The sequence below is a fragment of the Arachis hypogaea genome, chromosome 15 (genome assembly GCF_003086295.3).
Source record: "Arachis hypogaea cultivar Tifrunner chromosome 15, arahy.Tifrunner.gnm2.J5K5, whole genome shotgun sequence".
In the NCBI taxonomy this organism is placed as follows: domain Eukaryota; kingdom Viridiplantae; phylum Streptophyta; class Magnoliopsida; order Fabales; family Fabaceae; genus Arachis; species Arachis hypogaea.
The window spans coordinates 23559754-23578499 of NC_092050.1; the positions used below are offsets into that span (position 1 = coordinate 23559754).

Here is an 18746-nt window from a genome sequence, read left to right on the forward strand (position 1 = left end):
ACACCCATAGATATGATTCAGATAAATCCATATATATCAGTCAGGTATCACTCAAACATGCTTCAATATCAAATTAATTGAGATATCAGTAAGATACACGCATATATGAGTCAGATACACCCATTGATAACAGTAAGATACACCCATATGTAAGAATCAGATACACCCATTGATAACAGTGAGATACACCCATAGATATTATTCAGATACATCCATATAGATATCAGTCAGATATCACTTAACCATGCTTCAATATCAAGCCACATTTCAAGGTTAAGCAGTATACACCTCCCAATCTACGGAATAAACCCCTAAAAATCAACAACAATAGCAGGAGAACTTAGAACAAGAACGTAGAACGACGTAGAACTTAGAAGAACGACGTAGAACTTAGAAGAACGACGTAGAACTTAGAACAGTGTAACAAAGAAGCAAGAATAATAGTAAACCCTAGAAGAACGACGTAGAAGAAAAGTAAAATATACAGGAATCTTAATGAACTTACGTTGAGTATTGTTGCTTTGTTTTCTCTTCAGATTCTTCACGGAGAGTTTGATGGTGTTTTGATGGAGGTTTCGAACAACGATTTGTATATTTTGAACTTTGATTTTCGCTCGAAAATGGGAGGATTTTCTTGTTTTCGAAGCGCTTTGAGAAGTAGAAGAAGTGGAAGAAGTGGAAGAGTCTGCCATACGTAACGGTTGTAGTGTTGAGCACGTGATTTTGACGCGCCATGTTATCTCTCTTTATGCGCGTGAGTTCTATTTGGGCTGGGCCAACTTGTAAGCTTGTAAACTTGTATGTGTAGCAGGCCCGTAATAAAAATTGCAAAAAAAGATGTCACAAATTATAAGTATTATTTGTAAAAAAACATATATTTACGATTTCATTCAAAGATCATTTTAAATTTCTCTGACTATCAAGAGAGACTCTTACTTGAAGTGTCCAAAAGAGACTCCTAACATTAAAAATTTTTAAAAGTGGACCGGTGATTGATTATTTTGTTCATATTATAACATTTTTCGTCAACAATTAATTATCATGGGCTTCCAAAATCCAACCAACGAATCAAAAAAATTTTTAATATTTTATTCAACCTATCATCCAATAAAGCTTAATCACACTATATATTTAATCAATTTTGTTAAATTGTTAATATTCTATAGAATGAAACATGAGACCTACTCCCCACCCTGTTGCCAGCCTTTCTATCAACTCACCTGCTTTAACGATACAGAACTCCCGTACACGCGTCGTAACTACGTTCCATCCACGTTGAATCCATATCTCTAAATGTCTAACTCTATCCATACCATAGAACTTCCTATTAATTAAAGCTAATGTTTTCAAAATTAAACAATGCATGCTTCTAATTAACAATGGGCAACTCTCCCTATAGTCAATACGGAAGGAAATGAAGAATTCTTTTTCTGACAATGACCGTAAGCTGTCACAAGATGAAATCTTAGGAGTTAAGACATTCAAGGAAAGTGAGATTCTAAAGTCATTTTCCATGTGTAGGGAAGCAAGAGTAGATGGTAATAATGGTAGCAATTAAGATGTTCTGCCCCATTACTTAGGGTGTGTTTGGTAAATATGTTAGAAATATAAGAAGTAGGTTCAATTTTTTTGAACATTATAATTTTTAATGGGTTTGATTAATTTTTTTCTTCTAAACACGAATATAATGGGTTTGGTTTGAACTCTCGTTCACCACAAATAACAAATAATAATTTTTGCGTTCATTTGATAAATTAAAAAAATTAATTAATATTCTACCAATTTTAAATCTCATTTATAATAAAAAATACCAAAAACAATCATAAGTGTTCTTGATTTTTTTTATGTTTATGCTTTACAAACAAATATTTTTTAATATTATTATTAGTACTCTTTGTTAAGTTTTAATTTTTATCAATTTTTTATTTATTTTTCTTATTAATAGTATGGATATTTTTGTTTAGAGTTTTTTTATCTTCACTTATGTATATTATTGTATTTTTTTAATCGAATTTTTAGTATTCATTGTTCATATAAAATTTTTTAATCATTTTTATTAATACGTATTTTTTATAGAACTTTATTTTTTTATTTGACTTTGTATATTTTTTATTATGTGTTCTTAAATTAATATATATTTTATTTATTATTGTTAATTTTTATAATATAAATTTTATTAGAAAGATATAATTAAATACAAAAAGCATACTAAAAAGAGTACTAACAAATTATAACCAAGAGAGTACTAAATTTCAACACATAAATTTAAATTCTTTTTAAAAGAAATTATAGTAAAGAGTGTTAAAATAATATAATTTTAAATGATATAAATTTATATCTTTTTTAGTCATTTTTGTCTAAACGTAATTTTAAATGATATAATCCAAACAAGATTCATTTTATTATAATCCATTTTAATACAAAATTACTAAATATAAATCACATTAACATCAACTCACTTCTTATCAAAATCAATTTTATACAAATTCTCATTTACAAACTCTAATCCAAACACATACTTAATGATAACTGCATTTAATAAGAAAATCATTCAAAGATTGCCAGTTCACATGTAGTTGGTAAAAGATTACACATAAAATTGAGTTAATCACTATATCACTAAAAAGTTAGAGTTGACAAAATTAATCATGAAAAAATAAAATTAATATTATAACTATAAAAAAATAAAAAAAAAGTTGATTTGTGAAAATATTTTTTATTTTTGTTTTTTATTTTTATTTTTAACTTTTCACATTTTAAAACATATATGTAAAAAGAAAATTTATTTTTTTGCATAAAAAATAATATAAATATATTTGATTGGTTCATTTTTAAAATATACTTCCAATTTTTTAGAATCATAAAATTATATTTTTACTAAATATACAATTTTAATTATTTAATTTTTTTATTAAATTAACAATTAATTTTTATACAATATCAATATGAATTAAATTACTGTCTTATTATGCTATTTTTAAATAATTATTATTATATATATGGCTTTATTTTTCGTATGGCACTGTATGATCAATTGAAAAAAATAATAAAATCGCAACCAAAATTAATTCTATCCTACTTATTTTGTTATTGATTCTTTATATTTATACCAAACAAATTAATTAGTATTAAAATTTGTTGACGTAAACATATTTTTTAACAAATAATTTATTAATAAAATAATGAATAAATAAATATTAAAGTTAAAAAATAAAAATTTAAAATAAAAAACTAATTTTCTTGTCAATATTTTTTAAGTTTTTATTTATTTTTTTTTAATTTTTATTATCGATATTGTTGATATCCTAACCCACTACTTAGTCAAGCTCGAAATGTATAAAGCCCAATCTACATATATTATTCATACCAACTCCTACCCGACCTATTTATTCAAATAAGTAACTGACTCCTTCTATCTCTTCCATTGATCTAAAAAGGAGATTTTAACAACCTCCCTACCAAAAGGGAGTAACCAATCCACCATTAAAGGTGAGACTACTCAAAAAGTAGTTTTATTGACTCTACATCTACATTTATAAATACTTTGACACTTTCGGGTATTTTTCGAAAGCCAATCTACTAAAAACTTGCCTAAAATTCTTGATAACTTAAGCATCGGGATCCTTTGTAGGTACCACTCCGACATCCTCACAAGGAACTCAGACGGCGACACCTCGACACCAGAAGACGTCGGACGCTACCTAAAAGGAGTCTGGACCTCACGTTTAGGCCCAAATCTATCTGTTTCAGATAACCCTCAAAACAGCGACGTCGTTGCCGGAGACTTGGTAATCAATATCGTACGATGGCAGGCGACATCCTAAAGAATGGACACATGGCTTCCGATTCTGAAGTCCGAGAAGAAGAGCAATATAACGATGAACAAGCGTTGGTCATACCTCCCCAAATCAATAAAGAGAAACATGTTGCTAGAGACGCGCATCCGTCAAACCCAGAAGGACACAAGATAAGCTCGGAAGTTCACTAATCTAAAGGATCCGGTCCAAGAGATCCTACAAAAATAATGGGACTTGTCCATGAACATCAAGATCGGCTGGAACAACTCAAGCAGGAGCTAGAGCGACAACGAAAATCTGAAAGAGCTCTGAGAAGGGAGGTACGACGACGAAGAAAATTAGAAGAAAAATTATTGAAGCTGGAATCCGACTTCAAGGGTAGGAAAAGCCCGAGCTGACTGAGAAAAACGCCTCTAGCAGGAGAAGATCCGTTCATAAAAAAAACCATGCGGGCTAAAGTTTCTCGAAAGTTTAAAAGCCCATATATAGACCTCTATGATGGAATGACCGATCCAAAACATTATCTCAGTAATTTCAAAAGTCATATGTATTTGGCAGACACGTTGGATGCAACTCACTGCAAAGTTTTCCCAACTACGTTAACCAAGACAGCAATGAAATAGTTCAACAGTCTACCACCCAGATCGGTCACTTGCTTTGACTATTTGGCCAGAATTTTCCTTTTCCAATTTTGCATCCAAAAGGATAAGGTCAAACATGCACCAAGCCTCTTGGGAATAAAGCAAGAAGTCAGAAAATCTCTATGGGCCTATATGAAAAGATTCAACAAGGCGCGCTTGGAGGTTCAGAACCTATCTACCGAAGCAGTTATCATAGGACTAGTTAACAGCCTCAGAGAAGGTCCCTTCTCCCAATCCATATTAAAGAAGCACCCGACCTCTTTGTACGAGGTGCTGGAGCGTGCTAAGAAATACATCAACATAAAAGAAACTGCTCGATTAAGAGATCCTACCCAGAGACAATGGTGCGCGAAATTGAGACTCGCACAACTGACTGGCAAGTGCACCGGGTCGTCCAAGTAACACCTCGGGTGAGTGAGGGTCGATCCCACGAGGATTGTTGGATTGAGCAATCTGTGGTTATCCTGCAGATCTTAGTCAGGCGAATAGAAAGATGGTTGTTGTTGTTGTAGGTGCATAAATAAAACAATAAAGAGAAGACGTAGAAACAATGATAGAAAATCAGTTAAGGCCTCGGAGATGCTTGTTCTTCTGGGTTAATACTTCTTACTGACTACTTTAACAATGAGTAATTCATTCAATAGCAAGGCTGTAAGTGATTAAGCCAGGGCTAGTGGTCATTAATATCCTCTATCCAAACCAAATACTAGGACGCTGATCATTTAATCTGGAAGAGGGTGACACTCACGCAATTCAATCTCTGTTGATCCTACTCAAAACACCACAGACAAGGTCGGATCTTCCGGATCGGAGAATGATGCTCTATGATTCTAGCCTTACTGCCACAGAGACCTCAATTACTCATGACTAATGAGATTTCATATCACGTATCTTAATTAGTCCTGATAACTTGTTGGGATCTGTGATGCATTCTCAAGCTACAGCTCAATATTATCCCGCCAAGGACTTGCAAGAACTCATGTAGAATAAGGGGTCATGCGCCAGTTCCATCCCAGATTCATAAGGATGAAGAACAAAAATACATCATAAAATGAAATCAAACATATATTAAAGTAGAAAAGTAATTATATTAATCCATAGGAATGAGCAGAGCTCCTATCCTTAACCTAGGAGATTAGCCGCTCATAATTTACAGAAAATAGTATGAAAAGGTCTGAATGTGCAAAAAGTTCTCTAACAAGGGTGATCCTTGTCTTATATATACTAATAACTAGACCTAAAAAGGTATTAATAATAATTAAAAATTACAAAATAAAATAAATTAAGCTAAAGGTGCGAAAATCCACTTCTGGGCCCACTTGGTGAGTGTTTGGGTTGAGCTTGGCGTCCAACTTGAAGGAGTGGGCGTTGAACGCCCACTAGGAGGTAAATGTGCTGCCTTGAGCCCCCTTGGTGGCGTTGAATGCTGGGTTTAGTCTCTCATGGGCGTTGAACGCCAGAAAGGAGGTAAGTTGGGCGTTCAACGCCCGGCGTTCAACGCCCGTTTTGGGTCATCCAATCCAAAGAAAAATATAAACCATTATATATTGCTGGAAAGCCCTGAAAGTTAGCTTTCCAACGCCTTTAAGAGAGCGTTAATTGGATCTCTGTAGCTCCATAAATGCTCGTTTAAATACATGGAGGTAAGGTTCTGACAGCATCTACACTTCTTTCTTCGCCTCTGAATCAGACTTTGCCAAAACTTGCCAATTTCACCCAAAAATTACCTAAAATCATAAGAAAATACAAAAGCTCAAAGTGGTATCCGAAAAGTGAATTTTGCACTAAAACCTACTAAAACATAATAAAACTTAACAAAATATACTAAAAACACTAAGAAAATAGCATCAAAAAGCGTATAAAATATCCGCTCATCAGACAACACAATCAATATTAGGTTCGAGACAAAGAGAAAGAATCAAAGAAAAAAGAAGAGTACATATTGCATAAAACTCGAAGGTATCCCAACTATATCTCGTTATGAGTTTTTCTTATTGACGTCTACAGAGATATCTACCACAAAGAAAAGATTTTAGCTCCCAGACCGATTAAAAACAAAAAAGGTAGAAGTCGGTTAGAATACTACGAATATCACAAAATCTACGACCACACCAATGATTGCTATGATTTAAAAAATGTGATAAAAAATTGGATAGGGAAGGTTGGTTGGATAGGTATTTAGCATAAAGATCGATCGGATGATCCGAGCAAGAAGAAAAGAGATGAAGAAGACAAGGTTTGGCGGGATCGACCACCACAAACTCCTGAGAGACACATCCACATTATTGCTAGAGGATTTACAGGAGGAGGAGTAACAAAATCTTCCTGCAAGAACGCTAAACTGACTTGCTGCATTAGTCTCCACCCTTCACCTTTGCATGAAGTTTCCTACTCTTGAGGGAATAGCCATTGTGAGGGGAGACTAGAAAAACTGGAAAAAGGTGCTACAATAAAATCCTGAACTTATGAGGGTATACAAAAGGAAATAAGAAGGTCCAAATTGGAGATGAGGTCGGGAAGATAACAAACATTGGGGCTAATATAGAGGAGCAGTTAAAAGAAGAACTCGTTAAGCTCTTATGTAATAACTCCAACCTCTTCATCTGGAAAGCCTCTGTCCCACAGCTTTAGGGGATTTTTAACTAATACTAATCATCGCTGTCCCACGGCCTTCACCAACCTACCCTCCATGCGATCCCATCGCCACCGCCTACCGAGCCTCCTCAATCTCAACAGAAAACACAGGTAATACAAACAAGTAAAGTACAAGCAATATACATATACAGCAAGTAAAACGAATAGCAAGTAGGCATATGATTCATTTAGACATAACAGAAGTTAAACAAAGCAAACAAGCATATAAAAGATGCATACGATGAATACATATCCTATTGGCTGTGATATCACATTGTCGGTTCAACTGCCAACCCGACATATCCTTTCAGATGTAGCCTTTCTGCCATGTCCAAGGATATAGTGCCCTACTCACTATTGTGCACCCAGGGACATAGTTGTCAGAACCAAACCGATGATCGAACTGGTGAGGTTATTGGGTCAATGGGTTACTGGTTCAACCGGTGGGTCACTGGTCGAACCGGTTAACCCGGTATAATTAAATAATTATGTAAAATTTAATTATCTTTTCTTTATTATAAGTACTTTTATTTTATTTTTATAAAAATAATTATCATTTTCAAATTTTAATACTTTATTAATTAATTTATATTTATTGTATTATTATATTATTATAAGTAAAAACTTACATACAATTAATTTTTATGTGAAGTTGATATTTAAAAATAGTTAGATAATTTGACAAGTTTAACTAAATATCATCTAATTTTAATACTTTATTAATTAATTTATATTTATTGTATTATTATATTATTATAAGTAAAAACTTACATACAATTAATTTTATGTGAAGTTGATATTTAAAAATAGTTAGATAATTTGACAAGTTTAACTAAATATCATTTAACGATTTTCAACTATCAACTTCATATGAAGACAACTGCATGTGAGTCTTTACCTATTATTATATACTACAAGTATTTATTGAAAAAATAATATTAATAGATATCATATAATCATGAAAAGAAAAAATAAATTATAATTAATAATTTTTTTATCTTTTTAATATATTTTAATATATATATATATATATATATATATATTTTTAATAAAATTTATAATTAAATAAAATATAATTGATTTAAAAATTAGTGACTTTAAAATTAAAATTAATCTATGAAGCACGGACACTTTGTTTAATTGCCGTGTCGACGTGTCAGACACATTTCGGACACGACGCACGGAGACACTCGTCCGACACGCGTGTCTCCCGTGTCCAAACGTGTCTTGTCCAAAAAAACAAAAAAATCAGCCGGACACGGACCGGACACGGCCCGACACGGCCCAATGACATTTTGAAAAGCTCTTCTCATCAATTTCACTTCACCCTTCACTTTAACAAAAGTTAAAAACCTTTCACCTCCACCCCCAAATCCGTCTCTGGCTCCGTGGCTCCACACCCACTCACCCTCTCCTCACCGTCAGTCTACCGCCACCTCCAGCCATCGCCGCCACCTCCGGTCGTCACCACCGTGGATATTCATCATCTCTCTCCACACCCACTCACTCTTAATCTCAGCATCTCCTCTTCACTGTCGCCACTTCTTCTGCGGTGCATGTCATCGATGTTCGCTGCTGATCACTGCTTCTCCAGCCACCACTTGTTGTCGTCATTGCTCCAGTTCTCTCTGCCGTGTTCACCACCTCCCCGGTCGCCACTTCTACCGTGACTGTTGCCCTGCTCTCGTGCTCTTCCGCTGTGCTCTTCTGCATCCTCCATTTTAAGTAAGGGAGAATATTTATTTTTCTATCAATCAATTTTCTGGTTCTGTATTTCTATTTTTCTCTGGCCTCAGTACTTCTCTTTGGTTCTGATTTGTTTTGTTAGTTTTGTGCTTTCATTTGATTTTGGATTTCTATTTCGTTATGTGCATCTTCTTGGTTTGGTTTTATTTTATTTTGTTTTGTGCTTCTGGAATTAGGTATTATTAGATACTTCTTTCATAATTTTTAACTGCTACTATGAGAAGATTAGAAACTAGAAAATAGAAAGACACAGAACTGATAGAAGAAAGACAAGAGAAAAAAAACTGGATTGATGGTAAGGTTACTCTTGAGTCTTGATGGTTTAGAACTTAGAAGTGGAGCTAGTCTCACTTCCTGATGAGTTAGGAGTTAGGATCTGAAGATGATAGAAATGACGTGGCTGGTTTAATTTCTTCAATAGTGAGAAGTGGAGCAAGAGTTGCAGTGGTGGTGGCTCTAGTTTAGAGGCTAAGGGACCGATGGGGCCAGTATTCAGCACTTATGTATATGAAGAGGAATAAGGCAGTGACTTGTTAGATTCCTAGAAATCAATTTATTTTATTTTGAGTTTTAGTGTAAAAATATCTAGACTCTAGATAGCAATTTGTCTATAATTTGTTCTATATGCATTTATGTATATGCCGTTATTATATATATCATGGTTCTAATGCTAATCCTGATTCATAACTTTAGGTTATCTTTCTCTTCTTAGTAATCACGTTCATATTGAAGGATTATTTGTTAAGGTTTTGTTGTGGTCCTTGCCAATTCGCACCTCTTATAATATGTTTTTATCTGTTTCTTTTTTAGTAAACATTAAACAATATAGTTGGGAATGAACTCAGCTTACTTACACAAATGTTTAGTATTATATAATACTTTTTCTTGGTTTTGTTTTCTCTTTATGCTTTTTTTGGTTCTGTTTTGCTCAAGAATTGAATTGTAAAAAAATAATTTTGGTTCTTAAATTATTGTAGGATTGTGAGAGATGAGTTCAGAGAGTGTTCAAAACAATTTTGAAGAAAGTGTTGATAAGTCTTTATGGAAATTTGTAACAAAGAAAGATAAAATTGAAGGGGGCAGAAATCTTGAATTTCAATGTAAATTTTGCAAGGTTTTATTCAGTGGTTCTTATACTAGAGTAAGAGCACATTTATTGAAGATTTCAGGAAAAGGAATTAGATTTTGTGCAAAAGTTACATCAACAAAGCTTGAAGAACTTAAGAAACTTGATAGTGAAAGTACATTGTTGCATGAAAGTAAAAAGGCTAAGTCAATTCCTCTTCCACCCTTATCTAATGCAAGTGAACTTGATTCAAGAAAAAGAAGAGCGACTGGACCTTTAGAGAAAGCTTTTAATGTGAATGCAAGGGAGACTCTAGATTTACATATTGCTAGAATATTTTTTTTCATCTGGATTACCTTTTTATCTAGCAAAAAATCTGTATTTTGTCAAAGCTTTTTCTTATGCTGCCAATAATTATATTGATGGTTATATTCCTCCTGGATATAATAAATTGAGGACAACTTTGCTTGAGAAAGACAAACAACATATGGAGAGAATGTTAGAACCTACTAAGAATTCATGGAGTGGAAAGGGAGTGAGCATTGTAAGTGATGGATGGAGTGATCCCCAAAGGAGGCCTCTTCTTAATTTTATGGCTGTAACTGAAAGTGGGCCTATGTTTCTGAAAGCTGTAGATTGTTCAGATGAGATCAAAGACAAGGATTATGTTGTAAAGCAAATAAGAGACGTGATAAGAGAAGTCGGTCTCTCAAATGTAGTGCAGATTGTGACTGATAATGTGCCGGTTTGTAAAGCGGCTGGTTTATTGATTGAAGCTGAATTTCCATCTGTTTTTTGGACTCCTTGTATTGTTCATACTCTCAACCTTGCTTTAAAGGACATTTGTGCAGCTAAGAATACAGAGAAGAATAATTTTGTCTATCAAGAATGCTCATGAATTACTCAAATTGCTGACGATGCTTCTTTTATAAAAATTTTTATTGTTAATCATCATATGAGGTTATCTATTTTCAATGAATTTAATACATTGAAGTTGCTTAATGTTGCTCCCACTCGATTTGCTTCTACTATTGTGATGCTCAAAAGATTTAGGTTGTTAAAGCAAGGCCTCAAAGAGATGGTTATAAGTGAGAAGTGGTCTTCATACAAGGAAGATAATATTGGCAGAGCTGAGGTTGTTACAGAAAAGATTTTGAGTGAAAATTGGTGGCAAAAAATTGATTATATTCTTGCTTTCACAAATCCTATTTATGATGTTTTAAGAAGTACAGACTCAGATGCACCTACTCTTCATTTGGTCCATGAGATGTGGGATTCAATGATCAAGAAAGTAAAAAGTGCTATATATCTCTATGAAAAAAAAGATGAACAAGAGTCATCGTCCTTCTACGATGTTGTGCACTCAATATTAGTTCAAAGATGGACAAAAAGTAGCACACCTCTTCATTGTTTAGCACATTCATTGAATCCAAGGTAACTTTTTACATTTATTGTTTATAACTTTTATTTATAAGTAAAGATAATTGAATCATTATTAATTTATGATTAAACACTAATTATATAGGTATTATAGCCACCAATGGTTGAGAGAAGATCTTACATGAGTTTCTCCTCATCAAGATATTGAGATCACTAATGAGAGAGTTAAATGCTTGAAGAGGTATTTTCCTAATGAAGAAGAGAGGAGAAAGGTAAACATTGAATTTGCAAGCTTTTCTGATGGTAGAGGTGTCTTTGATGATTATGACTCTTTGAATGATAGAGGCATAGTTGATGCAAAGTCTTGGTGGCTAATTCATGGTAGTAAAGCAAAATTTCTTCAACCAATTGCTCTTAGGCTACTAGGGCAACCATCTTCATCTTCTTGTTATGAAAGGAATTGGAGCACATATTCTTTTATCCATTCCCTAAAAAGAAACAAGTTGAAGCCTAAACGTACAGAAAATTTAGTATTTGTCCACACTAATCTTCGTCTTCTTTCAAGAAAAACTTCACAATATAATAAAGGAGAAACTATGATGTGGGATATTGCTGGAGATGCTTTTTCACCAATTGATGAAGAAAATGGTGTTCTTGAAGTTGCTCACCTTTCTCTTGATGAACCGGAGTTGGAAAGAGTGACTTTTTCTAATGATGAAGATATCAACCATATATGATGGAGAAATAATGACTTTAGATAACTTTTTTTTTGTGTACATGTGATGTACAAAATTCTTACTATCTCTATTAAGACATAGGAGTTTAGTATTTTATCTTTTGAATACCTATACACTTTAGGAAAAATGCATATCATATGGTTGTTTTTGAAAATATCTCTATTAAGAAATATCTCTATTTAAATATATTATATTATTAGTATATGCGTGTCCCCGTGTCCGACAACTTTTTAAAATTTGCGTGTCGCCGTGTCGCGTGTCGTGTCGTGTCCCATGTCCGTGTCTGTGCTTCATAGAAATTAATTGAATATAAGTAAAATAAAAAACTGCTATATGTATTATAATTTGGATATATGTTAGGAAGAAGCAATGTAGCTTGGTGGTATGTTTGTCCTTCTTGTAACCTTGGAGTGAGAAGTTCAATTCCCATGACAGCCATTTTGGAAAATTCTCCAAAAACCACATAGCTTTTACACTTGGCACGCCGGAGCTTATGGAGAGTATGGTGGACTTGCAGAACCCAGATGCATCGTAGCTTCGCCTTCAATTGGGACCAAACGGTTCGGTCCGGTCTGATTTTCACCGGATTTGGTCGGTTTTGGCCGGTTAGTTATGAGTTCAACCAGTTTGTTCCGGTTCTTGCCTTGAACGGTCCTAACCTTGAACCGGCTGGTATAGAGTCTGATTTCTCGGTTTTACGGTCAAATCGACCGATCCGGTCCGGTTTTAATAACTATGCCCAGGGATATAGTGTCCTACACACTATCGTTCCTGGAATATAGTCCTCAGCACTCACATCTGAACGTAGGCGGGAGACTGTCATATAGCCCATACGCTGAGTTGCTACCTCAACAAGCGGGATTCACCACCGTCCTTGCCCGAGACGCATAGCGACTTACCAAAATAATATATTATCATAATTTATCTCAGGGATATAGTGGCCTACTCATTCTTATGCATCCAGAGATAGTGCCCTGCTTACTATCAACCGAGCGATATAGTACCCGGCTCACTTTCAATATCTAATAAGTTCATCATTCCTTTCCAAGTTCCAAACTCATCATAATCATCATCAGTTCTTAATTTCTCAAATTCATCATAATCATTCTCATTTCTCAAAATCTTTGAAGTTCTTACACCATTCAATTTAAGATATTGCTCAACCTCACTCATTTCTCAACTTCTCCTCAAAGAAATACTTCACAACTCAATATTCACTAATTTCATCCACAAACCTTCAAAAATCTAAGTCACCGACTCTAAACTCATAACCAAATAATCTTTTTAATTCAACAAAATTCCTCACTCATTCCAAATTCTAACCCTTAGTTAGGGGATCTTAAACAATTATTAAAGAGATTTTGAAGGTTATAGGAATACTTAAAAACACAAAAAATCACATTTTTCAGCAAAACAGGATCATGCCTACGCACGCACAGTCCCGCATATGCGAGAGTTTGAAACAGAAAAGGATCGCCATGTATGCATACCAATGGCCACGTATGCAGGAGTGTAAAAATAAAAATCTCGTGTATGCATGCCCCATTCCGCGTATGCATGCCACCCAATTTTTATAAAAAGCTGTTTTGCTGCAAAATTCCATTTTTGGTACCAAACTTCAAACGCGCATAACTTTTTTGTTTTAAATAATTTTTCATCTGTTTTTTGAACGGAATAAACTTTACAAATCTAACTTTCATTTAAATTAAGTTTCATCAAAATTGGGGGTTCAGAAGCCAATTAATGACTCATTAAAGTTCGTAAAAAAACAAGGTTTTACCAAAGTTATCAAAGCCTCTAGTTTTCAAAATCCTCAAACCAAAACCAAACTAACCATGACCAAAGCAATATAAAAACAGTCCTCAATCTATTTCCAATAATTCCAATGCCTAATTTTTCAAATTACCACTTCCTCCACTCATTCAACGAAATTCTAACATCCACAACTTTCATAAATCCTCGTCAATACCAATATCAACAAAATCATCAATAACACCATCAACCATTAACCATTTTCATCACAATCATTATTCATCTATTCATCATCATCAAAACTTATAATCCTCCTCAATTGTCATCAACATCAATAATCATCTTAACTCCAAATCAACAACGTTAACAATCAATTTCAATCTCAAATATTATCATTATACATCACATTTTATTTACATACCATATCAAATATTTCTTCAATTAATCACACATATCCAAAACTCTATATCATCATCAAACATAATAATTTACGTACAATTAATCATACATCCAATCATTCAATTCTATCTTAAAGGCCACTAGTCTAAGTTGCCCACAACATTACATGTTAGTTAAAGGAAACCGAAACCATACCTTGGTCAATTCCTACCCAAGCACAAATTTACCAAATTGATTCCTCAAACAAGCTCAACAATGTCTAGCCACCAAAGATCAACTCCAAGTGTACCAATTCTTCAATTCAACTCCAACTCAACAATAATTCAAGCTAACCATACAAATTACCAAAAATCAATCTTAGGGTTTAACAAATTGACAACTCACAAGGGTTAAGAGTTTTGTTATCTTATCCACTATAGATTGAGATAAAACTCAATAATTTTTCGATGTTGGATACCACCTAAACAATAAAAAATATAAAATCTACTCAATAATCAAATCCAAAAATGCAAAATCTATTAGGGCAGAGAACTGGAGCATAGATTTCAAGTTCTTACCAACTTTTTTTAGCTAAAAATAACGGCTTGACAAGAGTTTTGTGTGACCGCAAACGGCATACAAATTGGAATACCGTAACTCAAGTTATGAGCTTGGAAAGGTGATAAATGAATAGTGAAAACTCAAACCCTCTCTTCTTCAATTAAGCTGCACACTTTCCTTTGTGTGTGTATGTTATGAGGTTGAATGGCCTCTAATTAGCTTATATATACGTTGGGCTTGGACCCGGTCTAACCATTTTGTGTTTTAGGTTCGTTTGACCCAACTTCGAAGCAAAACCTTTAAAATTAATATCCGGTTTTCAATTTCAAATTAGTTTTATCTTTTTAAATTATATAATTCAATTTTCTAAATTTATTCACTCATAATTTAATTTGTTTTCTCACTCACAGTGTCGGTCCAATTAGAGCCGATACGCGCTTTTACGCAATAAATTAAATTTTTATGCTAAATTCTATTTTTTTCATTATATTTTTTATTTTAATATTTTTTTATCATTTTCAACCTTTTTTGGATAATTAAATTATATTTTTATTTTATTTTAATTAAATAATTAATTAATTTCGGTTTCTACACAACTATCCCACGATTATTAACTGTAAAAGAGAAAGAGAACTTCTAGTTTAGAATGGATCAACTCAAGTTTATAAAAAATGCAACAGGAAGAATATATGCACCCTTTAAATTTGCCAAAATGCTTTCAAGTACTCAAAATGACAAGCAAACGAATTAAATTGATTATGCATAGATTACAAGGCATAAGTAGGGTCCTAGTTAGCTAAAAAAAACCTAATGGGAATAGACTACAGTAGTATTGAATTGATTAAGTGCAAAGAAACCCATGCTTGATACATGTCTTACAAGCACAAACTCGCAACAATATTTTTATGTAAAAATACTTAAAATAACTATGTAGAGTTCAATTATATATATAACTAACCAAATATATAGTTCAATTTTCATTTTTAGTTGTCTATCTCCTCTGTGAAATACATCTGCATCCATTTTACTAAATCAATAAATCAGTTGAACAAAAACTTAGTTCAAAATTACAATTTGCAACTAGTTGAATAGAATTTCAATGATTTTGTGAATAAACAGCAATAACAGGAATCAGATGCAAAAGAATAAGCGGGTTTGAGATTGGTGCTTACGGAAATCTTTCAACGTGGTGGTGATCGATAGACTTGCTCTTGAAGTTTTTCTTTTCATCATGGTTTCGATTCATTCATTCATGCACACTACGATCAGATTAAAATAATGCTACTCTTCTTTTACAAATAATTTTTTAGAACAAAATTAAAAAGAAATTGAAACAAGCATGAAACAAAAATAAACAATTAAAATTGAGAATAATCAAATTCTAGAATTAGATTGAAATTGAGAAAGGTTCGAAGGAAATAAATCACGATCCAAAAAAAGATAGAGGAAGAGATTGTGATGGAGAATAATTTTTTGATTCTCGATTTTAAAGAAAATAGCAATTGTGAGTATCGATTGGAAACAAAGTGGGAGAACATGTGATGGTTTGTGAGAGAGTTTTTGGGAGAGTATGAATATTGTATGTTTAAGAATAGAAATAGGTAACAGTGCTTTAAACTTTTAAAGAAAATTAAGTATATTTACTAACGTTTTATTGTAAATATTATCTAAAATATAATTTTATCCATATTACTGATATTTTAATAAATGTTAAGAGATAAATATTACTAATATCTAAAATGTAGTAGTGTTGTTCTGATTTTTGAAGAGTTTTTATAATTTAGGATTGATTTTAGTTTTGGTTCTTGACAAGATAAATGGGTGGAATGGAGAGGATGATATTATGGGTAATTTAGAAATTTCAAAAGAATATTAATAGAATCAACTCTAAATTTAATAATTGGATAGTATAATCAAAGAAAATTAATCTTTTATAGTTATAATTTAATTTTATCTTTTGTAGTTATTTTTGTCGGCATCTAAATATTTGATAGTCAGAAATGATTATTTGTTCCACAAAATTAATAAATTTCTCAAGTCAAAATATTGGAAGGAATTGAAGAAAGGAAGAAAGAAATAGAGAAAGAATAATTATCAAAATTAGTCTTTAAGATTTTTAAAATGGAGACTTTAGTTTGTCATAATTTAAAATACACAAAATAATTCCTAAAATTTAACTTTGTCAGTAAAATTAGTTCCGTCTAAGTTGCTCGGTTAGTCACTAACAAAGAATGCTGAAATAGAGTGTTAACTCACACGTGATCATTAAGTGTCTATGTATTGCGAGCTGCACAAAACAATCTTTATACTAAGATGAATGAATCAGTCTTTAACAGAGAATAATGGACGAATCAGTTCCTGTAATGAGATATAATTAGTTCCTCAATCCCACAACCTCCCTCGTTTCCATCATACTTTCCTCTATGAAACAACCTACCACCTCTTCCTCCTCCTCCCCATCATCCGCAACCTCCCTCTTATAATACTTCTCCATCGTGCTCCTCCTTTTTTTATCATCGCTTCTATCCTCTCCTTCGATGTCTCCACGATCACTTTATCCATCTAGATTTATCTCACTCTTCTCTTCTAATCTTGATAATCAGTGTGTGTTTTTTTTCTCTTTTCTGTTATTTTTTTTTATCATATTACCAAATCAATTATCTATACAGAGTTAATACTTAAAAATGACTCCCAAAATTTTCAGAGTATAATTTGAGTCAATTGAAAATTAAAAGACTAAATTGAATTGGGAACCAATTTTAGGAGTCATTTTGAATATTAACTCTACCTATATAAAATAAATGTATATTGAAATATAAAATACACATTAAAAATAAAATAATTAATATATATTTATACATAAATAATTAATTTTTAGTGTGAATATAATATTTTTTATCTTTTCTATGAAAAGAAAAACGAAAATTCTTAAAAGAGTGTTGTTATTGTTAGCGAAATTCTTGAAGATACTTTGTTAACGACGATGTGGTGTTTGTCAAGATTTAGGTCTTGACTCACCTACTGGTCGTTAAATTTCCTTATTTTGTAGGTTAACGGTTTTGTCTTAGCTAAGCTTGTATGTGGGGTTGTGGGTCCATATGTGACATGAAACATTGAAACCTATGGTATGTAGCATCTGACTATCTGAGCATCATGTGATCAAATTAATCAGACCACCAAATTTATGTCCCTATAATAAGGAAATTATTGTGTTCATTACTGATTAGTACACCAGTATGTCACGTTGGCATCATACATAGGTCACACTAACAGCTTTATATCTCCGAGGTTACGTTCCCATCGAGCCAACGTAAATTTTTCATAAATAACAATTTTATTATCCAAAATCTATTTTTGTTTTTTTCTTTAAACACGAAGCATTGAAGCTTCATCCCTGAAAATATAATTACTTTAAAACCACAATATTGGATTTTTATGTTTGTTTCTTATGTTCTTTTTAGTGGGTTTTTAACTTGATGCTCTTCTAATATTAGATTTTGATATTTATTGAACCAGCCATCATGAATTTTTTTATTTCTGTAAATATAATATTCATAATCTTTATTTTGGAACTGCAAAATTGAATTTTGTATTATTATAAATCAGATTCTGGGTTTGCATATTTGGGGTTTGGGATTTTTAAGTTGTAGTTGTTAAATGATGTATTATTGAGAGAGAAATAAGGAGGAGAAATTCTGTTTATTGCACCCGTAAATGATTCTTATATTAGAGGCAATATACATACATGAATTGGCATGGTACAGGACTAAACTAACTAACTCATTGCATAACTAATTTGGTTAATTATCTATCTATCATAATTACACACCTAAGCTAATACCTCCCAAGTTGGAGTATACAAATTGTATATTCCTAACTTAGACATAAAAAAGCGAAATTGAGGAGATAGGAGAGCCTTTGTGAGGATGTTTGCTGTTTGATACTTGCTAGAAACATGTACCAACTTGACAATCAATTTCCACGTGTTTGGAGCGCTCATGCAAAACCGGATTTGTGGCCATATGGATAGTAGAAATGTTGTCACAAAACAACA

General features: G+C 32.6%; 1 protein-coding gene across 1 annotated transcript; it reads left to right on the forward strand.

The window, feature by feature from the left end:
* Nucleotides 1-10371: 10371 nt before the first annotated feature.
* On the forward strand, nucleotides 10372-12001 carry LOC140179159 (uncharacterized). The gene is made up of 3 exons (XM_072217813.1): nucleotides 10372-10761; nucleotides 10879-11318; nucleotides 11572-12001. Exons 1-3 carry the CDS (start codon nucleotides 10372-10374, stop codon nucleotides 11999-12001), a joined length of 1260 nt encoding a protein of 419 aa, XP_072073914.1.
* Nucleotides 12002-18746: the final 6745 nt, after the last annotated feature.